The 25982-nt window shown below is 33.4% G+C and overlaps 1 protein-coding gene across 3 annotated transcripts; it reads right to left on the reverse strand.

The window, feature by feature from the left end:
- Positions 1-1832: 1832 nt before the first annotated feature.
- Positions 1833-24773, reverse strand: LOC108340198 (uncharacterized). Of its 3 annotated transcripts, none has more exons than XM_052878546.1 (32): positions 24540-24773; positions 24287-24460; positions 23856-23951; positions 20072-20141; positions 19782-19912; positions 19238-19378; positions 17867-18024; positions 16968-17136; positions 16776-16874; positions 16474-16551; positions 16335-16394; positions 16069-16226; positions 15745-15928; positions 14514-14633; positions 14261-14349; positions 14074-14097; positions 13785-13883; positions 13507-13595; positions 10464-10612; positions 9721-9864; positions 9511-9618; positions 9210-9320; positions 8630-8734; positions 8437-8547; positions 7493-7668; positions 6866-7337; positions 6463-6570; positions 6157-6215; positions 5201-5591; positions 3015-4535; positions 2604-2808; positions 1833-2492 (listed from the first exon to the last, which is right to left on the reverse strand). In XM_052878546.1, the coding sequence occupies exons 1-32, from the start codon at positions 24645-24647 to the stop codon at positions 2392-2394; spliced, it is 5808 nt and encodes a 1935-aa protein (XP_052734506.1). In that variant the 5' UTR covers positions 24648-24773; the 3' UTR covers positions 1833-2391. The 3 variants fall into 3 exon arrangements, with proteins under 3 accessions (XP_052734506.1, XP_017432896.1, XP_052734507.1); XM_017577407.2 differs by having other exon boundaries at positions 14043-14147; XM_052878547.1 differs by lacking the exons at positions 19782-19912; positions 24287-24460; positions 24540-24773 and having other exon boundaries at positions 14043-14147; positions 23856-23911.
- Between the last annotated feature and the right edge of the window lie 1209 nt (positions 24774-25982).

The raw sequence follows: 25982 nt of genomic DNA on the forward strand, positions 1-25982 counted from the left end.
CTTTAATTCCCAAACATAAGAGTTAGATATTGCCATTTAATAATAATAATAATTAATAATAATAATAATGATATTGTATAGTCATTTATGGCTATGAGGCTTTAATTTCTAATTTTACATATTTTCATGATAGAGATGGTACTTTAAAGTGTCTTGAAATACTTTTATTTACAAGATCAAATATTAAAATAAAATATTGGAATATAGAAAATAGAAATAAAAATAGTTATAGTCTCGAAGAATAAAGAATAAAGTAAAAGTTTGTCGTTGTCAAATCAAAGAAGTAACCAGATATATATTAATAAGATATTGTTTCCGATCGTGGGAAAAAGAAAAACACAACGTACACGAAAAATAAATGGAGGAGAAGGCGAAGAATATGAAAAATGCGTGTAAAAATTTGGTTTCATGGACGCTCTCAGTAACATTTTTTTTTCTTATTCTGGAAAAACGGTTCTAAAGTCAGTTAATCATTTCAATTCAGAATGTTATTTTCACACGACTTATAAACAATAGGCTGATGATACATCTATTTTCCATTTTTTTACTTTATATCTTCTCAGCATGACAATATTATATTTTTATTTTAAAATAACAAATAATTTAAGATAAAATGAATAAACAATAAAAATACCAGCTTTCTATTAAATGATAAACATATACAAATTTCTAAAGTAATATTTGAAATGTGAGAAAATTTATTTATGTTATAATAATAAAAATAATGACGGATTGAACTCTCTTTTAAGTTTTTCTAAAATTTATTCTTTTAATAAATATTCTTTCTGTGCTATAACGGTGTAATTTGATATTTTTATAAAGATTATGAATTGTGGTTAATATGGTATTTATTAAAATTAACTTTATCATCTCAATAAAGTTTAATAACTTTATCATAATGATATTTAGTGTAATTTAAAAAAAGTCATCTTAATAAATACATTATTTTTATTTATTACAAATAATGTTAATTTATGTTTTAATGCAGGGCTTTTTCATTAGAAGTGTTATTTGAAAGCTTAATTTATCCATATAACAGTTTTTTTTTTTATAAGTGGTCCATTTTCATAATTTTTGATTTACAAAAATATGTCTAAAATATCTCTATCCATCATAAATGTTCCATGAAACATGAATTTACGTTAGAAGTGTATTGAAAAGTTAGAATGGAGATTTCACCAGTGGATAACCAAATATCCACTTAGTCAGTGGACATCTTTGGAAAATTCCGTATCGATTTGTAAATAAAATAACTACATCATATAGTTCCTAACAGAACTTAAAACGCAAGATAATAGAGTTCAATTTATACACAAATTATGATGATGATGGTGATGCGCCACAACACCACCTGATGATCTCACCTGTGTTTCGCCTGTATGAAACAATCACTGAACAAATCAAATCAAAATACTTTTACGTTCTATTTTACTTATATTTCTGTTCTGAAGTTACCTTAACTTTTTCGAATAATTGTGACGCAGGAAAGAAAATGCAGTGGTGTGTGCATTATTGGGGACGTTTAGTCCATTCCATTTAGAACAAATATGACTAATTTCCGGACTTCTGACTTTATTTTTTTTATATACAAAAGCCGAACATTTTCTGACATTTTAAAAATTCAAGTAATTAAATTACAAAAATGTACATGATTATTGATTCATGTTTCAAAGGAATGAATAACTTCATATCAATTAATGCTTACCCTAAATTCAAATGATTATATGACAAACTTTTAAACTAGAAAAATAATCTATATTTGAGTTTTGAAATGATCTATTGTATTAAAATATGCAGTAGAATAGGAACGCCTCATGCATGGTAACACCGAATGAACAAATGAAGTGATAATAACGACGATCTGAGGTTACAGTTGTCTTCCATGTCAGCTCAGTACCCAAATTTGGGGCGTTAAATCCTTTGAGTCATTGTCTTCAATATGGTAAGTAAAGTGCGATTCCACAAGAAAAGTCCATTTACAAGAAACTTCGAACTATGGTTAAAATAAAGTATTTGACCTCTCTAGCAAAATTGTGTCAAAGACATGTCCTTTTCTATAGGTCCTGATCAAGCGGAACCGAGACAGCATTGGGCATAATCACCGACTCACCGTGGCACGGAGCAGGGACCCTCCCTAAAGATTTCACTTTGTACCGACAATCATACAACACACACTAACCACAAATTATCACCATATTGATGAGTGGCGACAACCTTTTCTCCAAAAAAAAGAAAAGGATATAAATATGCAGTAGCACAAAGAACGGTCAGAAAAAAAAAATCAATTATAAATCAAAAACACAAGGAATACCTAGCTACAAAGTAAGAAGACTGACTAACACTATGAAATTCTGTACAATTAATAATGTGATCTTTTGTCTACATCAAATCTTATATGAAATTCTCTGCTTGCAACAATCCAGGATAGACACACGATATCATCTGTTTCAGAGAGTTGCGAGATGCTTTTAGAAAAGCATGACCCTCCAGTGCTGCACAGGTCATCAAGAAATATTCAGCACATCAGAAGACAAATATTGAAAAAATGACAAGGGCAGTGGAATCAAGCGCAGGTGCTACAGATGAACGAAGAATAATTTTACCACTAAACAGAGATTTTGCTTCCTTTGAGAAATCCTCCACACGCCCCGATACAGGTCTTATGCGACAAATTTGTAGAACACAAAGTTCCAAGTGCAAGGCCATTTCAAGTATTTGCATCAGTAAGTTGCAAACATCCTGTATTTCTGGAGAGACCCTTTGTTTGTTGGCTTGACAGAGTTCCGTAGTAATGGCAATAGCTTGATCCTGCACCCAAATGAAAGTGAAGCTCAGACAGACATCTAATTATTAGCTTCTATGATTCAGGCACCCCACAAAGAAATAATCTTTGGCATAAAGCAAAGCCTTAAGCTCACCTGTCAATCAAACCATTGACAAAACTTTACATACTTCTAAATTTGTGCATACTATGAAGTTGTAAATATTATATACATGGGTTAAGTTCACGGTACCTGTAATCCATGCAAGATTTCTGGCATTGGCAGCTCAGGAAAACGAGCAAGATCAACAAACCCAACCTCCTCAGCCCTTTTAGCAGCACCCTCAGTTTGTAAACAGAGAAACTTTAAAAGAAGAAATGCTATTCTATATACCTGCAGGGCTACAGTATCAGAAAAGCATGTTTTCGGAATAAGATCAGTACTCTCAGTTGCTTGGCCATGGGTAGGAGTGGTTGAGAAAGAAGAGAACTTTGGTTTTGGCACACATCCAAGTGGGGAAAGAGCAAACCATCCATTTTTGCTATTGACAAAGGAAGGTTTTGAGGAAATTTCAAAATCCTCTTTCAGGGTAGGTGGACATAAAAGTGGGGCGTTCCTGCTTGACAATTCACCAAGGCGTTGAGATCCCCTGCTAATGAAGGCTAAAAGATGGATACACTTCTCTCTAAGCTGTCTATCCACATTTCGTATTGCCTTAATCCACGAATGCCAATGTTTTGCTAGCTCACACATGAGCATTAAAGTATGTTCTGTTTCTTTAAGAGTAGCTAAAGATATAAATGTCCTCTGTGCTCGAGGTCTTTTCTTGTCACGATCATCAGAAGGAAAGTCTGGGGCATTTAGAGAATAAATGATAAAATGAGCTTTCTCTGAAAAAAAGTAAGGTATCATGCTATCCACAATAGCAGTTCCAGAAGAATGGTCTCCCAAGGATTTAACCATAGCTGTAACCACAGCTAATCCAAGCCCCCAAATATCCTGGGGTATTACAAACTTCTCGCACGAGCCCCCGAGATTCTCACTAGTGGTCGAGAAATCCTCACCAGATTCAGCAAATAACACTCTCACAGACGACAAAAAGCCGGAACAATAAAGCATATCAGCACCTCCTCTAACTCGTGCAAGGGTCAAAAAGAACTTCATTATTACTGGAATAGAAGTTGAACTTCTATCGTGGAGTTTAAGCATAACTACTGGCAATTGGAGATGATTCTGCAGGACAGGTAACCAAGTCCTGGGTGTCAAGAAGCTTCTCAGTATTAAATCCATGACTGACAGGGATAGCATGCAATGATCAGAAGTCGCAACACAGTTGCAAAGAATGGGTAGTAGACCCAGGGTTGCATTTGAAATCTTTGATAAGACCTCACCAGAATTGTCCTTGGTTACCACACCTGAATGTGCATTAAGGGAGTTGGACTGTAATACTGAAAGCAGCAATGTGAGTAAAAGTTTCATAATCACATTAGCCTCAGAAGGTGCCGGCTTAAGTGAACCCAATAGTCTAAGACCCGAACTAGCACATTTCAAAACAAGTAGGGATACATCTAGCGAGAGGCTTTTCCTGACAGTTCTTGTCAACTGGAAGATTAGTTCTACTTCACATGCAAGAAAATTGAGAATATCCTCAGAGGCATCTAGAACAGATGATAATATCTCCACGTTAGAAAGGAAAGATTGGCATATATTATCCATGAAAGTAAATATGAGTTCATCTGAGATCCTCCCTCCAGCTGTAGCCCTCCCTTGTGACTGCAAGATCATGTGAAAAAGGAAAATTGAACAGAGACAAGCCAAAAACCAAATGGCGGGATGAAGAAAGTTGCCTATAAATGATAACCATACAAAAAAAAAAAACGAAGTACATGAAAACTGGAACATCAATGTTTAAATAGCCTTTCACGCTAAAATGTTTCCAATGGTCAGTCAAACTTTCCTTTCCCCCACCCTATGTAACTTAATATTGGGATAAACCCAGGAAAAATTGACATAACCTTTCTCAAAATAATCAACAAAACTCCATCATAAACAAACCTTTTTAATGTACATCCTATCTTGATGCTTGCGGTCAAAACAATGATAATTATAAAGCAAAGAATCTTACTAATGACTTCTGTTCACCATGGTAAAACCAATTCAAGCATAGCATATTTTCCAATCATCCCTCAATACTTTAATTATAATAAATGAAGAAAAATTATTTCTTAAGTATTTTTTTTAGTTAAAACAGAAAACATGTCAACCTATGAGAACCATGCATGTACGCCAACTGCAGGGCTCAAACTCAACCATAAGGAATCAATAGCAGAATAGTTGGGCTAACACATGAATGTTTCAACATTTGTAACTTGCAACCCTAATCTTATCATTCAGACAGGGATATGCAATGAAAGGAAATCAGAAATTTAAATTCTCACATCATGGTTGACAGCCAAAACAGCTATCAGTCCTTTTAATGCAGAAAGCTTTGAACTTGAAAGCAACATGACTGAGTTTGCATCCTGCAGGAAACGCAACATGACTTCTGCAACCTCCTTGGATATTCTCCAATTGTTACAATCCCACACATCTAATCTCAAATCTTCTCGCAAGTGAGCAAGGTCAAACAAGTATACATTCTTCGTAAACATATTCTTTGTAAAAGCATCTTCATTGAACTGGTGTTGATAGGTTCCCAAAAAATTTGATTCGACAAGATACTGAGATAATTCTTTGAATGGTCCAATACCAATTTTTCTCCCTTCAAGCTCTCCTTGCAAATGATAATAGAGGTCACTGAGTATCAATTTCTTTAGTTCCTTACCTTCACTACAAAATTAAGAAAACAACCGAATTTTGATTGATGTACATTACGTAAGAAAATAAACATTTGTTTGGGTAAGACAAAGTAAATCCAATACATGAACTGTATGGTGGGGAGGAAAAGCATGACTTAGACTAAAAAATGTTGTTACCTTAATTCTCAGTCTCCCAATTATTTGTGATACAATACAATGATAACGTAAGGTGTCTATTAGTGTTAGATTTCTGTTACCATTTATTTGTTTGGTGTTGGGCTGAGATTATTAGAAAAGTTAGAACACATTGCCTATAAATAAAACGTGGGGCTGAGAGGGATAGAATTGGGGCTTACAGGCATTGAGAAAATCCCATAGCCTTTCTAATAAAATACTAGGTTTCTATCATAGAGAAATCAGAGTGTTCTAAATGTTAGTTGATTTTCCATGAAAAGGTCATGCATGGCTATATGGAAAGCAAAATGAATTATTTGTTATGGTTCCATCTTGGACACAAATAACATCTAATTGAAATAAAAGCCCAATAAGTTATGACATGTGAAGTAAAAAATAACACATGGATAAGTCTATATAACCTGTAACCACGTTGTGAATACTGAGACAGCAATTCAGAAAAAGCAGGATGAATGCTCAACTGCAAACATAAGAACGTTTCTATACATAAGAAAATGTTGACAAAATCGTAAACTAAAAACAAAGAGTTCAATGCGTAAATAGAAATTTAGACATTAAACTTTTTACTTTTTAATGTGTAACATATTCGTAATGATTTGCATGACATTAAAGATAAAGATATGAATTTGAATACCGTTTACCACATTACAAAGTATACTAGAAGAAATGACTTTCTTACAAAAATAAAAAAGGATTAGACATCGAACCTTAGCCAGAATTTCATGAATCTTCTGAAGCAATAACACAGATAAACTTCCAGAGTCGCAAACTGCTAATTTCATCATCACATGAACAGAGAATAAACTGGTGGCCACCTGAAAATTTACATGCGGAAGTAAATAAAAAAAGGGAAAGAGAAGTTCATAATATATCTATAATTGCATCGTATACAATTAAAAGAATACGTAATAAGTTTTATTTTTTTATTTACGTTATGCAAAACACCATATTAGACACCGAAGTAAAATCAGAAAAGAGTGAAAATCTATTGAATGTTATACATCAGCATGACACATGCAAGTAATTGAAAAATATATTACAAAATTAACCCAATAATAGAAAAGACTATCACACCCATTAATTCAACAAGGAAAAAAACATCAAGCTAACCTTTGCACCATTATATATATCACTATTATTTCCATAAGAAGTGTATGACTTTATTAGTTTCTCTAAAATGGAATCATTGAACAATGAAGACCAGATTCCCTTAAGATCATGAAGATTCGTCGCTTTAGATTTCTCAGTTCTTGTGACATTTTGCTCCTTCTCCTTAGATTCTGCTGCATCCTTCACAGTTGACTCTGCATGAAACAACTTTCTCTGCAAGAATAGTTCATATGCCATGATTCCTAGTATCGAAGACTGGCAATGGAAAGCGTATGCCAGATTGAAAGCATCTTTTTCTTTCAGGCTTGTGGGCAAGGAAATTTCACTGCTAGCAATATTTGAGATTGCATTAGCTAAGTGTTCCCAGAACTTTCCATGCCTTCTTAAGGACTCCAAGAGATTGGCATACTGGGGAGCCCCTTGCCATAAGGCAATCATGAAGTTAAGTACACAAAGCAGTATGCGGGGATTGCTGGAGACAGAAAAATACAGTAAGTAACGTACTCATATTTCAATGAGCATTACAATTGACCAGCAAAAGCACAAGCAATAAGGACGGAAACTAAGCAAAAACAGATAAACAGCCACCCCTTCCCCACAAAAAAATACACATTAAACAGTTTGAACCTCTTGATCAGATCATCCGCCCTTTCAATATAGTGCACAAGTGCATCAATAAGACTTGGTTTTCTAAAAACTGCATGTATAGGAGAGGTTTCCTCCTTTTGCAGCTTTGCATCACCAATGCTCAAGTGGTCTTTCGTGTTCTCCTCTGGAGCAAAGATAGCAACAATGAAAGAAGGCTGCAAAAGGAAAATTCATATAAGACAAAGGCGATTGAACACAACTTAATATAGTGAAAAATTTACCTTGAGAACCCTTCCCCCATAAAATAAAATAAAAAACAGTTCTGAAATAATAATTTAAATCAGCATTAACATTACTCAAGGCTTTTCAAGATCTGAAAACACCACATTTGGGGTCAACATTTTTCTTTCATGAAAGCATTTTGAAAATTTGGCAGAGTTTTGAGTACGAAAGTGACTGGCAGATAAACAAACAAAAATAAAATGAAATTATAATATTAGTAATAAAAAATTAATAAACTTTTAATATGAGAACTCAAATAGTGTATGCATTTCTCCATTAAAATATAGAAGCAAAACTCGTGAATCCATTTAGAATTTTTTTTAAAAAATCTTACCGTTGAGATTATGATAAATTGTAATGAATTCTATGCTATAAGCTGACGTGTTAGAATATTTGATTGGTTTTATTATAATTATTTATTTTTGTTAGTTGCACATATTTAGGGTAGCTAGACAATATCTTGTAGATCTTCTTTCCCTAATTTTGGGAATCCTCCTGTACAATATTTTTTATATATGATAGAACAGGGAGACTCTCAGGGAACCAAGTTTCACACTCAAATCACACGCTTCTCTATCTGTTTTAAGTCTGATTCAAGATTGCCATAAATAAAAAAACAAATTAGACTAAGAGCAAGTAACCTTGTAATTTCTCCACAAAATGTGAAATGCAATTATTTAATCTACTATACAAATTCAAACCTGGTAATGTGCAGCAGAAGTAAACAGATTAACAGTGGCAACAAATAGATCTTCATTTGACACTGATTGCTCAAGAAGTATGTAGCTCAGAGATTGCCTCAAATCCATGATCTAAAACCAATTACAAAAATTACTTAAGCTTAAGAGCTAAAGGAAAAATAAATATGAAGAAACCAAACATATTACCCCAAACCTCATTATCAGGAACGAAGCATGTGATTCCATATGAAAATGGTTGAATACAATCTGCTATGGCAAATAACATTGAAATAAACCTAACAGCTTCATATTGGATGGCCTACACAGACAACAAGATATCAACTGTCAAGCAAAACAATAGAAATCAGGTATAAAGAAGTATATATCCACTGAAAGGATTGTAAAATAAGTAACAAATAATCTATCCACAGAGATACATAGAACCCGCTGTATTGTGGTATCAAATGCACAATGAAGTGCATCCTATTGTCAGCAAGCAAGCCTAAAAAGTTTACGCAATAAAACACAGAAAAGAGAAATAATAAATGGAAACCACAAGTGTAAGTCCATAACTTAAAAAAAGGACAATCAAGCAAATGGACCAATATCAGTTCTTTATTCCGCTAATACTAACAGAACATGTGACTAATTAAGTATATAAAGAGCTCAAAGATCTCTAATGGAAGAAAGGGGAATACAGACAGATGCTCATTATTGTTCAATAACAATTCTCACATAATAATGTTCAGAAAAATGTTATGGCACGCCAATTTGAGGAAGGAGAATGTTCATACCGGATCTTGAAAGTATGAAATCAGGGACAAGACAGAAGTGACAACAGGGACCGGTTTGGTCGTGCAAGAGAAAACTGCTTGGAGAAAAGCTGGAAAGTTCAATGAAGTATCCTGCACAACACACTTATTTTCAGTATTTCCATGATGAAAAGATCACAGATATAGACAGTAACTATGTTTATAGTGAAAAAACAACATTTATAAACTTCTATGTATAACAAGAATATCTCATTCCATCAATATGAATGTCAGTAATCCATGCAACTAAAAAAAGCCAAGCATATTACAATATTTTGTGCACCTTGGAAAGTTTGGTCAACATGACTGAAAGAATGTCTAAAACAGAACTTATAGCAAGCTGTAATCCTTCAATTTCCATTGGATCAAAGACGCGGCTTACATGCAATTTCTGTTGAAAAATAAATGCTCTTCTTGATTAGACGTAAGAATAAGTAAAATAAGCAAACAAATGAATGGAATAATAAACCCAAGAAGTTTTAACATACGTCACCTCCAAAGAATGTGAAGTTGTGCAAACAATTTGGAATAATGTGTTATGGATGGAAGAATCAGAGAATAACACATTGCGTATGATCTCACCCATTTTTCCATAATTAGGCGTTGATGAAATGCATTTTTTCATCAATTCAAGCACCTGCATAGTACCCCAAAGTTTGAAATTAATAACAATGGTTGAGATTTATGCTTTCAATCTTGCATAGTATGCCATTAAATTGTTAAGATTTAATGATTCAACTGGAGTAGAACTATTATTAATAAAATTATTCTTATAATTGAAAATAAAAAAAATTAAAAAAAAAATATAATATCATAATTTTGTGATTCTAAAAACTAAAATAAAACATAAATCTCTAAACATTTAAATTAAAATTTCAGTAATATACATAAATTTTTAGTAATATTGTTAGCCAACTGCAAGAATCTCGAGATGCAGCTGGGATAGCAATTCATCCAATATAGAAAATATTTACATGCTTTAATGTTAAAAATAAGTATCCATCTGATTTGTACCAATTTCCTTCGAAATTATTTTAAATTGGAATATAAATTGTACATTTGGGGACACTCTTAGTTTCTAACTATCATGTTTCCTGCATTTGTCTTTATTTTCTTGCTCATGCCCAATTATTTCAGTGATTACCAGTCACTACAAAGAATCTTAGAAGTGTTCCAGTAAAGATTAATCAAAATCAAGTAGAGAATTGGGTTACTTCGAACAGAAGTAGGTCATACCTTAAGTGTTATTTTCCATCTAATATGCTTCGTCTTGTATTTCCAATATTCGTGATTGACTAGAATATACTGCAAAGAGAAAATTATCAATGCCAGCAGATCATCATGCTCTACTCCTGTTTCTACAAGCTGTATGGTGAAGTCCAGCACTGCAAGATTCAGACCACAAATAAGACTAGAGAGAATGGAATATACCATAAAAGTTGAGAAAATCATGCAAAACCATCAGCTCAGTTGAATTAAACATTTATTGCAAGTTTAAACTATGATTGTTAAATATATTATTTTTATTTTTTATCTTTAGTTAGTTTGTTATTATTTCTTATTTGTATTTTGGACTTTGTCGATATTTCTTCTATTATAAATATACATCAACATATTTTCATGAAGTGCAACTGCACTAGAGTGGACTTTAGTCTCTTTACCTTTTCAAGCGACCACTGTAGTAAATTTGCAATATATATTACAGTCAAAGAAAAAGGCATCGAATCTTATCAGAAATGACTATTGTAGCACTAACACTTGCAAAATCAAATAAGTAACCCAAATAAAGTACCCCTAGTGTTGACGAGGCAGACTGTGTATCAAAAAACAGGGAGAAGAAAGAAGAAAAAAATATAACAGCAAATTCAACCTGTAATATAAATAAGAGTATTCACTCAGGAAAGTGAGGTGCTTGGTTTTTCTTCAATAAAATTAGATATGCAAAGAAATCACCACACACAATGCAATCCCATCTAGGATGCCACCCAAATCTATGACAATCCTCTGAAGCACATCATATCATATAACCATAAGCACATCATATCATATAACCATTAAAAATAAAGAAAATACAAGAAAAAAGTGGGGAGACCAGACCTATAACTATGCAATTGGAACCTATCCTTAAAGAAGTAAGGTTTAACAAAGTCTGGAAGACTCTCCCGCCAATAATCTCCCCATATACAAACCCCTTAATTAATCAATCTGTCTGTACTTTCATTTTCTTACCTAAATATACAATAAATGACTACATCTGTTGAGAATACGATTAGATTAGGTTGAATGTAAATACTAATATAAGATTTTATTTTATTTTGTCAAATTGATTATCCCGTTCACAGGATTATAAATGGATCAGTGTGTGCATGCCCATAATACACACTATTCCTGTAATTTTATAACAACCTTGCTTTCAAAAGTTTGGACAGCGAGAGAAGAGTCACAATCTATCCAATGTTATTCCAATCCTATTTTCATAGATATCTCCAAAGCCAGATCACTCCCATTGCCTCTGCATAGAATGCTTTCTGAATGCCAAGATTTACAGCCAAATATGAAAACAGCACTTTGTCTGTAAAGATACCACATGTGACTGGTCCCCGGGCTCCTTTAGCTGATCCATTTATTGCATTCAAGTTACTCTTTTACTCCAACCATATGTTCTCGCTAAAACAAATTGATAGGTTACAGTCACATTCTCTCCAGAAAGTATTTTTCCTTTAATCCAACTTTTGGTTGGCTGAAAAAGATCCAAGGAGTCGTTACCCTGCTTCCCAATCCCGATTAGTCTCTGTTTTCAGAATAACATAATTCCTTTATGCAAATACAAATTTCCTTCCATACAACTTAATATTTTGACTTGTGTTTCCTTAAGAAATCAACTTACAATTACGAAATATGTATATCTTGAATAGATTTACAAAATACAATATATAATAAGTAGGGAAATCATCACCTTATAAGTCAATTTTGTAGGATTGAATTAGGTCTAAACTACTTTGTAGGATGATATTAGAATCTATCCTAGATCCATTGAAGATCATCATGTTATCCTTGTACCAAGTCCAATAGAGTTGGACATGAGGAGATGTATAGGAAAAACCTTAGTCCCACATCAACAAGAGATAAAGTCAAAATACAATATAGAAGTGGGGACAATCCTCATCTTACAAATGTTTTGTACAGTTGGGTTATAAACCTAAAAGACTTTGTAAGACTTGATTCTTCCTTACCCATGATTGTAAGGATACATGCAAGAAATTCTTATTTCCTAATTTGGTTGCCTCCTCCTAGTGCATTGGAATATGTAGTGATGTAACGTAAAAAGGGGTATTAAGATACTGCAGCTTTTTTGCCATATATTACTATTGTGCAGCTCTTTTGTAAATGAAAAAAATATATAATAATTAATGTTGAGACAGGTGGCTTTTCTCTTTTAGTCTTCCTTCAATGTTTGAATGAATTTCTCAATTAAGGTAGACAATACTTGGTTGGCTTAGTGACAAAGTTGGTATGATAAAAAATTCATTTGGTTTGATTAAAACAATTGAATACACACTATAATTTTTTTTCAGCAACTATAATCAAAACCATGTTTTTATTATAATTATAATTAAATATTCAATATTTAATGTATAATTTTTCATACTAAATTTGATGAGGTTAATTTTGATGTACCAACAACTAAAATTATGTAACACTCTTGATATGAATTCCAAAGTAATATCACAAAAGTCCACAGCATTACAAAGATGACAATTCGTGATTAGCTGACAGTGTAAACATCCTGACTTTGTTAGTACATGCCAAATTTCCAACTAAATTGATTTAATACATACACAATTTTAATAAAATGAATCAGAGTTTAAATTATAAGATAGATAAAATCTTACATTATATTTTTTTAATCAAAGTATAGAATGCTATGGCATCACTATACAAGTTGCAAACTTAACTAGGTTAGTTCTACAACTTGTACATATGCTTCATTTTTAGAAATATTATAAAAGAGAAAAGAAATACAAAAGTTGGGGGTCAAACAAAAACCCACCAAGAATGTTTAATTCCTAAAATAATAATATACACAAATTTTATTTATAACAACATTCCTGCACAAAGCACGGACTACTAAAAAGCATTTGGAAAACATAACGCCTATTATCCACTATACAAAGTTTCACGGCAAGCTATATGCACAAGAAATTCAGAGAAAAACAATTAGAAACAGACAAATATCATCACAACGATAAAATGGATAAGAAATCAATGTTAGTCATACCTGATATTGCCAAGGGGCAGTCATTACTGTTCTGCTCACAGTCAATTGAAAGCATCCTAGCAAGTTTAGAAGAAAGCAACCATGACCCGCTGTAAAGAAAAGACACGGGAACTGGCAGATGTAACTTCTCACTTTAAAATTGATAAAAAAAAGAAAAAAAAAACACTTTGACACTACACACAACCAGAAAAATATATATGAAAACGTCGAGCCATACAATAAAAGACAAAAAAAGGGAAAATTAGTATATGCACGTTATTTTAATAATAGGGCTTTACCTTGATAAGCCATTACTTCCTACATTCAACACAGGTGTCTGCAAAGTCATATCAAACAGGTTTGCATTTAGAGTAGCCGCTGCAACGTTAGATGGAGAACTGGATTGGAAAGGAAAAGAGATAGTTAGCCTTTTCTTAATTACACTATGAATTCAAAAAACAAACATCTAATAACAAATTAAATCATCAAGAGCATACAGATCAAATATTTTATTAGCACAAATTGATCTACATGTAGAAAAAAATAAATTAAATTACCAAATCAACATAATGGATAAAATCTTGATACCCATTGACATAAGTGCAGCACCACCTGAATTCAGAGGCAGTTTTTTAATTAAATTGCAAATTATCTCAACCACCCTGTAAAGATAAGAAAAATATCATTTTAAAAACGAGATAAACAGAATATATTAAAAAATTAAACAAGGAAAATACATGCACATAAAGACAACCATTCAAATTGAATAATTTACCAGACCCTCTTTTCAACCTGCTCATTCATCAAGCCAACAGCATCAAATTGCAAAGAGTTGCTGATGTCCATCACAGCAAAGCAAATACCCTGCATGCAGTAGGAGAATCATTGACCAGATTTCTTATGTACTCAGGTCGACAGAGGGTACTTCCATAACTATTAACTGGATTTGCAACAATTATCATGCAGTGGCTGTGTTTTTACAAAGAACCAAATTGAAAAAAATGGTCAATTAAACTTCGTAAACTTACAGTATTAAAGGACACCAATCTACTAAGCAGGTCAAGTGTAACAGCAACTTCATCCTTGTTATCCAAATACATTTCTTGGGCCAAATGTAAGAGTAATACGAATATTCCAGATGATGTATACTACAAAGAAGAGGATTTTGTCAGTGTGAATTCAGAAATAGAGAAAATACTGATAAGATAAATACCCCACTCCAAGTAATAACATAACCTCCAAATTACAACAAAAATTATTACGAGTGTAAAGCACAAGCAACATTTAAAATTCCCAACTAAACAACAATTGAAGATGCCTATAAAAGGAAAAAGAAACAACAATTAAAGACCGGAAACTGGAATATCATCATTCATTTGATTATCACTGTTGAAATTTGATATTTTAGATATTGAGGGAGGAAAAGAGAAAAGAAAAACGAAACACTAATTTAATAATGCATTGTTATATTTGGTATATTCATAAAACCTATAGTACTAACCCTTTCTTTATATTTGAGATGTAAGGGTTCTTCCCCACTTAAATACTCTGTAGGTTGTATCTCTTGTAAACTTGAGAATAGAATTTTTGAAAATACACCCCTTCATGTTCAACATTATATGGTTTGGGGCATGGAGAATAATACGGTGAGTGACCTTCTTTTTTAAATATAAAATGGCTCAAATACCACCTTAGGAATTTGGTTTTAAGTCTAACTCTATCTTACAAAACAAACTTGTAAGGTGAGAATTCTCCCCCACTTATATACTCTTTTCAAGTTCTATCTTTAGTCAATGTAGGACTTGAGTTTTTTCCAATACCCTATTTACAGTAATCGATAATCCTAGCTAATTATGGAAAATGTTGATAAGACAAAGAATGTGGTAACTAATCCTAAGGTATAAAGAGCAAATAAGGAAACTAATATTAAAGCATAATTTAAAATATCTGATGATGTATTTTTCACATATTCTATCAATCACTAAAGAATAATATTTTAGATTGCAAATCAATTACCAAAGAATTTAAAGAGAATTTCTATTAGGAACTTTTGGAATGAGTCTCATTTCATACATAGTCCAATGCAAAGAGGAGACAGAAAAGAAATAATACAACAAGCAATAAAATTTTAAAAATAATAATTCAACTATTTCAACACCACCAAAAAAAGTGAAGAAAATTAATGATTATAGATCAGGGTACAAGAAGCACTGAGAAATGTAAGCATAGCAAGTTAGTAATAGTATTAGCATAATTCACCTCCCATCGAACAAGGGCAGTATTCTCTCCAACAACTCTCAAGACACGACCACGAGTTCCAGCCGGAATAAAGAGACCTTGAACCCCAGGAACTTGCACTACCTGTTGTGCTTCAACTATCTGTGAATCACCATTAATCTCAAACAAAGATGATATACCAAGAGACCTATTTAGAAAGTTATACCTGTAGAAAACATGCATCAATAAGAAAGGCTACCAGGGATTGAAGTAACAAAAGTGTATATTTGACTTGAAGGACCAATTGTACTGTAATTCCATTCCAATATGAGATAAAAAAATAACAAGCATTGTTAATTTACTTACACACACTCCGCTGGCCAAGTTCCTTCACCAAGGGATGACAGGAGTTGAACAAGTTCAACAGTCCTGAAAGGAAACTCACTCTCTAGGTTGCAAAGAAGAGACCGAATTGGACCATCAATAAAACTTTCCTTGTCCCAAAACTGAATACATAATGATTCCTGAAAGTTAAGGAACACGGTCCTTAAATTAATATATCATCACTGGCTGATATAATGATGATAATTAAGCAATGAATATAATGAAAGAGAACAATTATACATCCAAACCTCTCCACGATAAATCTTGCATAGAATATCCAGTATTAGAGTGGGGTTACCGTCATCAGGCTGTACATTTGTTGAAGCAGATCAAATGAGAAAGACATAAAAATCTCATAAAAACTAACTGCAGATTTTACAACCATACCTGAAGGTTGATTTCATAAGATGCAATGAATGCAGAAATGAATGTCCTCAAAACACTGCGATATCCACACATAGGGCCCTGAATGGAGGAAATTATTTATGATATAATTTATACAAAACAGCATACAGAATTAAGTCTATATACGCTATACCACCAATATCATGCATAGTTTTCTTTCTGTGAACACAACTTAGTTAGGAGAAAGCTTAATGATTCTTGATAGAAAAGAAAGGAATAAGTGAAGGTTTAAAAAATATCAATCGACTACAACAAGTTATGCTGCTCAAGTCCAAATAACTCACATCATAATCTTTCAAAATGTCACATTCCAGAATTTCAAGACAATATCGCAGCGATCCAGCTTCAAAGGCTTGACGGACATAACTAATGTGATCAATCTCCTGGATGCAGAAAAATTAAAAAGGGTCAACCTTGCAATACAAACCCACGATAAGTAGTAAACAAAAAAAATCACATGAAATTTAATCACATACCATTAGGTCATTGTTTTCATCTTTTTCCAGAAGTGTCAAAAGCAGATAGAGAAATACTGCCCAAGCTAGAACTAGAGGACCCGCTTCATTCATTTCAAAAGCATTGAAAGTAGAAACTAGTGCATCCATCTCTTGGACATCGGTCATGGAAAAAGTAGACTTGCCTTTCCTGGGAAATTCAAATTCAGAATAGATTTTACATCATTCAACAAAACATTAACTTAAAAAATCAATTGTAAAATACAGAGTCAATTAAATTCATGTCATGCTATATAGTTAACAAACTAAGGATACCACACAAGGAATGAAGAATTTGACAGAATACCCATAGCTCAAGACAAAGAGTATCACTAGATAAAACGAAGTAAATGGAAATGTTCCATATCCAAAGCTTACAAATAAAATATCAAAAATAATCAAAATAGACATGTTGAATTATTGGTAAAATTAACAAATTCTAATAATTATGCATAGCATAAAACTTTGTTATTCTTATTATCCCAAAAATTAGAAGCTACAAACAAGAGTCTTCAAGGTGAGAGATGCCTGGATTTCACTGGAGAACAGAATAGGACAAAGTATGCAATTTCTAATGTAGTTGCAGATTGCAAATATACTTGGTTAATGAATGAAATGACATATTTAAGAAAGGTTGTCCAATGAAGAGATTATTTGCCTCGTGATTACTTAGATCACAAGATATTTTCTGTAAAAGTTTATTTCAGATTCAAGAAAAAAGCCTGGCAGACCACGTTCAGCCAGTCATTGCATCAAAGATGAGGTTTCAGATTATAGCCTTGCAATCTGCAGTACTTCCTGGTTTAACCAAACTGTTTCACAACATGCTTTTATTATAACTTTGAAGCACTGGCCATAATATAAATAAATACTAGGCAAACCTATATGGTACTTCATCATGAACCATTTGAAGAACATTCTCCAGGTTCAGGGTTTCAATTAAAATAAGCAGCAGCTGAACTTTAGCATGATAAGACAATTGTTGTGTTTCTGCAGTAATTGCTAGCTTTCCCAAGTTATAATCACCAGCTAAGATCCCCTGAAACAAAAAATATATATATAACAAGGATTTGATTCAAAAACATATCCCAAGTCAAGTCTTAGCAGATATATTATTAAAAGGATTGTTTGTAATTGTATGATCTATACAAACATAAGTGTTCTTTTATATAATGAAGAGATACAATAATAAGGAACAAAATCAATACCTAATAATGGGAAATATCCGATACATATTTTCCTATCAAATCAAATCATATCTCTAACACTCCACTCAAGCTCGAAATTATGTATTGTATCAGTCAAAATTGTTACAAATGTCATCAATTTGAGAACTCTTGAGACTCAGGGAGCATATCAGTAAGTTGGTGATTGGATCTGACAAAATCCATAATAACAGCTTCATACATAAATTTGGTACAAGTTTTTTGAAGATTACATGCCAAGGAACTAGCAACACACCGCGATTGTTAGCTGTGAGTTGGGTATTGCAGTGATCATTAGAAAAGGGTGGCTTCAATTGCAAGCATTATAGGTCGAAAGACGCAGTGACTGCTGGAGAGCAAAAATGGTTTGGAGGGCACAGTCATTACCGAAGAGAAAAAAATGCTTAGATGTATGACTACCAAAGAGAAAAAAAAAATTAAAGGGCATTAAGAGTGCCGAAAAGAAAAAAAAAATGCGTATAGAGTGCAGCAACTGCCGAAGAGAAAAATGTGTTGCTACAAGTATTATTTACCCGCGAGAAAATCTGAGTGACAAAGCCAAGCAATTGCATCTAAAAAAAGGTCATGGCCTAACAACGGATTAGTGACAAAACAAATCACAACAGATGGTACTATTCCAATACCATCTTACAAAATAACATACATTTAATTCAATCCCACAAAATTTAGCTTGTAAGACCAAGATTGCCCTTAATTATATATTGTATTTTGCACAATTTCCACTTTATGTGAGACTTGGATTTCTTTCCAATACATCTCCTCACGTCCAACAATATTGGGTTTGGTATATAACTTGGTGAGTGGTCTTTTTTAATGGATCTTGGATAGACTTTAAACCATATTGAAATGATTGTTTGCAATTGTGTGATTTGTACATACATGAGGATTGTTATTTATAATGAAGAAGAGAGATAATAATAAGACACAAAATCAATATCAAATAATGGGAAATATTTGGTAAGATATTTCCTCATCAAATAATATAATATCTCCCTATTTAATGTCATCAAGTTATAATTATTATACCTTGTAAAGAGCACCAAACTTCTTCCACATTTCCCCGCTACAGGTACATAATGAGTCATAATATGCCAGGAAAAGGATGTCTAAGACCAAGTTGTCTTCAATTAGAGTCTCCTCAGCCCACAGTGTAAAAAGCTCAACATCCTTCAAGCGTTCCACAATCCACAATTAACAATAGTTGAGTCATCAAGAAATAAATTTTCCAATTATCAATCATATTAGATACAAATCAAAGAAAAAAAAAGATCTCATTAGAGGGTAGAAAAGACTATTCCAACATCTAGTGTTCGTATGCTCCAGATGAAAATATACAATTACAACATGTCAGCTTTGAGACACATAGCACACTAATCCAGAACATGAAAGAATAGTCCAAGAAGGGAGTGTGGTAGAACAAGACTCAGCTATTAATGTTACAGCATGCACGTAGATTATTGCATTAAAATTATATAAGGATCGCACACAAAATACAAGTCATCTACCCATTTAAATTATGTAATGTAATGGTGAAAATTAAATAAGACTGGTAAACGGAATCTGAACATACCATTTGTTCTGGGTAGCTACAGGACAGAAGATTGTCAAAGAATAATATTAATTTACTTTCAAGACCATCATGAAACAATTTTCTTGCCTCCTCCTTCATAGTATTATCTTCAGACACAGGACCATTATGTACTGATGTAGAGTCAAAACCCAAAGAAATATCAGCAAGAAGAATGAATTAACATAAAGTATAAATGTTTACTAAACTTATACAAAATGAATGTGTGATCAGAATAGAGAATTAACAAAACAATTACTAAGTGGCCATAAAAAGAAACATGATACACTTACTAGCATGCATGAGAATCCACCTGATGCACTTTAGCAAGCACTGTCGCTCCTTGTAATATTGAATTAACATCTTCATAGAAAGAAAGAAAATAAATCAGAAACATGAACTAAAAAGAAACCATCATGGAAAAAAATACTGTGGTGACCAATTTTCTAAATGAACTATCCATATCAATTTAGACCTTAGAAAGTTCAGAAGCAGCTAAAATACCCGTACATTTGAACTGTCAAATCTAGAGAAGCAGCCTAGAAACAACCAAGTTTTCAGAGAGGCCAGAAAAACAAAGAAAGCAAAAAATAGATCACTTTAGTACTATTTCTTAAATTACATGCATGGGACCTTAGGAGAGAAGTTTCCTTCCAAAGGATTACCCTTCACAAAGGGTTGGCCTTTCCACAACAGAGCCTTTTATCTGTTATCAAATCTAAACTCTGAAATGCCTCCCTGGTACCTTGATCCAGCTACTTAAACCCCTGTGCCTGACTACCTATCCACTTAATAGATTTTGACTATAACTAACTAAACAAACATCCAACCATCTAACTAAATCTGACCATCTTCTCATTTTCTTTTGGGTCTTATCATGAACCCACTAATAATAGAAGACAGAAAAGGGAAGAACCTGAAAGGTTTCCAGTTGAAAGAAAACATGCATATCAGGTAGTGAGGTTATCTTACAAACATTATAAGTTATATTTAAACGGTACTTATGATCAATGAGAAACTAAACATTCACCTTTGAGACTGTCATTAAGGCAACTTTATAAGGGTCACAACTAATGGTAGCTAGGGATGACCACAATTAAGACGTTTTCCAACACTACTCATGCCTAGGACTACCAATCAAGAGAGTGGCAGATACAAGTGACACAAGTCCCACATCGACAAGTAATAAGATCAGTTTAGAGTATATAAGTGAGTGCAAAACTCAGTTTACTGATTTTATGAGATTAAGTTAGGCTTAAAGTTCATTTTTTCAAATGGTATCAGAGCCAAGTTAGAACATATCCTAACGAAATTTCATGTTTATTGAGCATATTATTCCACTTGTTGTTTGGTGGAGTTGACTTAGGCTTAAAGTCAAGGTTTTCAAACTCGAGAGTTTACGTAAACTCGTGAGAGTCCAATAAATTCGACTCAAAAACTCGTAAGAGTTTACTTTTGTATGAAAAAAAAAATATAAGTTCATAGAAATATTTTTCATACAAATATATTAATTGAAATACATAAGTTTCATATTAATATTGTTCATAGAAATATTATAAAACATAAATAGAAATATCAAAATCTTTATGACTATTCCTCTAATCCTTTAATAATCCTCTAATAATAGCATCATCATTTAAGGAATGAAGATACACTTGGCTTAGTTCCCATTGAATTTGATGCATTTGCTGCCATGATGTTCTAAATTTTTTCACTAAAAAAAAGTGGCAGGACTTAGGATTTAAAAAAACACAAACAAAAAATTTCATTCCTGTAATAAAACCATAAGAATTTAATTTTTTAATAAATCATTTACATACTAAAATAAAAAATTTAACAAAACAATATAAATTTCAATTTCAATAAAAATAATTTACATAAAAGTAACAACATAAGTATATTTTATTTATGTAATAAAACAATAAAAATTTCAATTTCTAATAAAATCATACAGGGGGTCAGGGGTTGTCATTTTAGAATAAGAAAACTCCACTCATCACCACTTGTGGCTCGAAGAAGGCCATACCAGAAGCTGCGACGGCGAGGACAACGGCAAGGACGGCGGCAAGTGCGACAGTGATCGCAAACCAGGCGAACGACGACGGGAATGAAACACGACCACGATCGGCAAGCGGACCAAACGCGATCACAAACAGCGACCACAAACGACGATCGGACGGAGCGAAGCTTGACCACGAGCGACGAAGATCAGTGGTGGAGCAAAACAAAAACAAAAATGAAGAACACTGATCAGATTATTAAATCCTAAACAGAAGGACTCCTCCTTTCTTCGTTTCCACCGAGTCCATGTACGATTCTACTATCGAGTTCAATCTAAAAACGTGTTTGGTTCCGAGATAACTCAGAAACCATAACTGGGAACGTAAACTCGAACGAGTTAACTCGTGAGTTTGAAAACCATGCTTAAAGTTCACTCCTTAATAACAACAAATCTAAGATAGGCTCCAATACCATCTTAGAATTTAGACTTGAATACTAACACAATCTCAAAAACAAACTTGTAAGGTCATGATTTCCCAAGTCTCATAAGAACTACATAGGTCATACCTGTAATCAATGTGAGATTTTAACCATTAAAGAGCCACACAAAGGTTGTTGACTCTATGATGCTTGACTAAGCCTTACAAGTCAACCCTTCCATAAGAAGCCCATTTCAACATACAAGTGACTACAATTAAGGCAGCTTTCTAACACCTGGCAATTTGACAATGTAGGTGGCCCAACATTGGATGCAAGATAAACTCTAATACCATCATAGAATTTTAGCTAATGACTTAACTCAACCTCACAAAACTAACTACAAGTTAAAGGTTGTCTAAGCCTTATAAAGACTAAGTCAAAATCTTGGTGGCTCCACACTACGAAACCTAAGTCAACCTTTCTAGTCAATCCCTTGATAAGACTCTAGTCGCAAGCTTTGGAACCAGTACATCACTCCTTCAAAATCATTTCTAATATGAAGATTGCAATATAATAGATTTGCCACTGATGATAATCTTCTTAAATGTTGCTTGGTATATGGTTCCTAGATGTCATCATTGTCAAAATCACATTAAAATTGTTGCACATTTCTTTTTTTGTTTGTTGTTATCTTTTGGTATTGGCTTAGTTCATCTGTTCAAGTTCATATTGATCATCAAAACCTAGATTTGGTGTTGCTATGTATTCATACTGCTTGGAGCAAACCTATAAAGATAGTGCTTCAAGATGCTACCACTTGGATTTTGTGACATTACCTTACAAGTTAATTTTGTGATACTGAGTTAAGTTTAAAGTCCATTAAAAAATGGAACATCAAAATATTTGGCCTTTTTAAAGAATTTGGCAACTCCAAAAAATTGAACCTTGCCCCTTCTGTCATACCTGTTTTGTGGCTATCTCCACCTTGATTTTGGATGAAGTGTAACATTGATGGAGCTGCTCGTGGTGCTCCTGGTCTTACTGCTTGTGGGGGCTTATTTCAAGATAGAGATACTGCCTTTATTGGTGGTTTCACTCACAACCATTTATCCAGAACTTCTTGGTGTTATTTGAGCTGTTGAAATTGCTGTTGAGAAAGGATGACATAGTCTATGGATTGAAAGTGACTCTATGTTGGAGGTTCAAGCTATCTCCAATCATCACATTATTCCTTGGCATCTTCAAAATCGGTGGCAGAATATGTTGGGGCTTAGGAATATGAGATTTCATGTATCTTGTATATATAGAGCGGGAAACCATTGTGCTTACAAACTTGTTTCTTTTGGTGTTAGGCATAGATGTACTATGTGATGGGATCTTATTCCAAAATTTATTAAGTTTGATTTCTAAACCCCAACCACAACTCTAAGTCCCGAGCACCAAGTGCCACAAAAAAATTCAAAAAAATATATATTTGGAATTCATCCAACCATGACTTCAGAGCACACATAATCCACTGAAGTTACTTTATTTGAAATTTGTTTGTAAAAAACATACTGAATCAGCCAAATCCTCGTATTATGTACAAAGTATGATCATTCTAGAAATAAGCACTTGACTAATACAGAAATGCAGTAAGGTGATAGAGCTACTGACCATGTGAAGAAACTCCGGAGCCATGGAATCAGCAACTGCATCGTTATGTTTGATGGACCTTTCAACAAAAATGTATGATTGAACCTCGTCTAGTAGCTGAAATAAACAAGAATGGGAATAGAAAGTCACCTTGAGGTATCAGCATACCACACCGACAGTGAATAACTGACATTACTAAGTAAATTCCCCATGATACATATAATGAAAAAACTACACTTGTCCCCACACAGCAGAAACACAAATCAAGAACAAAATCATTTCTGAGATCATAGAATAAACTTTCAAATTTCAATGTAAAAACATTTCTCTCAGCAATTAAATAATTTCACCCCATCCTAAACTCTTGACCACCACAAAAACTTCAACAATGAAACTTATGATATAGTATTAGCAATGATCACTAAGCAAACACAAACAAGGAACTAGCTGACCAGGATGGAGCTAATCTGCAACGCTTTATCTTTCAGGTGAGGCTGAACACTGAGCTGGTGAGATCCAATTTTCAGAGTTTTTGAATTCAGAGCTTCCTTGGAACTCTGATTGGGCGGTTTGAAGCGCGACAGTGTGTCTAAGAACCAGGCATGGTTGTCCTTCAACTTCTTCGCCTAAATAAACACGAAAATGATTCCTGTAAGTTCACAAATTCAGACTCACACAAAGTCACAAAGATAATTGAAAGTGTACCAAGTTAGGTGGGAGATCTGAGGACAGAGAGGAATTCTCAAGCTCGGTGAGGAGCACGGTGAACGAGTCCCACCACAAAGAAGCATCGACGGAACTGATATCGGCCATTGTTAGAGGAGACAACAGCAAAGAAGAAGAGGAGAAAGATAAACCCTAACACTGCAAGAAAGCAGCAATGGAAGGGTTTAGTTTAATTTTTTCATTTGATTTTTCGCGCTTTCAAATGCTCTCACGGTCTGAACTAAGTATTGTTTTATACTGCCTGGGTTATTGAATCGATAATTTACTTTCTAGACTTAACATTTTAATTTTTAATTCATTTTTTATTTAAATTTAATTATCTGCACTTAATTATATACTTTTTAATAATTAAAATAATATGAAAATGTAATGTATTGTTAACTCGTATAACTTAGTAAATTAAAAAAAAATCATTTTTATATAGTTGCCTTGAATATAATTTAATTACATTTATATTTTTTTCTCGAATTTTATTCAAATATATATAGTTTTTTGCAACGTTGGTTCTTACAAAAATTTAATTGCATGTTTAGACATTTCATTCATAAGATTAAGAAATTTTAGTCTATTGTTAATAGTTTCCTAATTTTTAAATACTATTTTGATAGATCTATTTTTTTAGTTGCATATACATACACAGGTTTGATTAAATACTGAGTAATATGTATATTTGTATTTCTATTTATATATTTACAAATAGTAATTATTTATTTTTATAATAAAAAAATATTTGACACAGAAAATTACTTATAATTGTCTTCGTAAAACATCTTCTTATAATAAAAAGGTGATGTGAAAAAAATTAAGGAAACATAGTTGGAAATGTTAAATAATACTTAGAAGGCTTAATACCTGTTTTTGTCCCTCTTTTTAAGGGAAATGTTCACTTTCGTCCTACCTTTTTCAAAAAGTTCAATTTGGTCCCACGTTGTGAAAAAAGTGTCCAAGTTAATCCTTTTTGGTCACGGCGTTAAATATTTAACGATTCTGCTGCCAGCTAGGAGTGTGGTGTGCAACGTGGCTTTTTACTTGCGTAACGTGGCAGTGACAGTTTAGGGGTGTCGCGCGAAAGAGAAAGGGGCTTTTTTTCTTTGGCATGCCCAAGCTCGGGGTGGTCTTTTTCTGATCGAGAATCCCCTAGGGGTTCAGCATTCTTCTTCTATTCCTCACCCCTCAGATCCAACACTCTCCCGCTCACCCCCTCAGCTCACACACTCTCTAGAGACCCGAGGTCTCTTCGTCTCTCCGCAGGCTCACCATCGACTCTGTCAGACACGGCCACCGCTGCCTCAGTCGGAACACGCCTTGGCCTTGCCAGCGACAACTCGCGGCAGCAGAACCATTGGCGACCGCGGAGCCGCTGCCTCCTTTTCTCTCGTCTCGCTTGCCTCGAAGGCGGTAACCCAGGGAGGACCTCGTCTC

This window comes from Vigna angularis, chromosome 5 (genome assembly GCF_016808095.1).
Source record: "Vigna angularis cultivar LongXiaoDou No.4 chromosome 5, ASM1680809v1, whole genome shotgun sequence".
Lineage (NCBI taxonomy): Eukaryota > Viridiplantae > Streptophyta > Magnoliopsida > Fabales > Fabaceae > Vigna > Vigna angularis.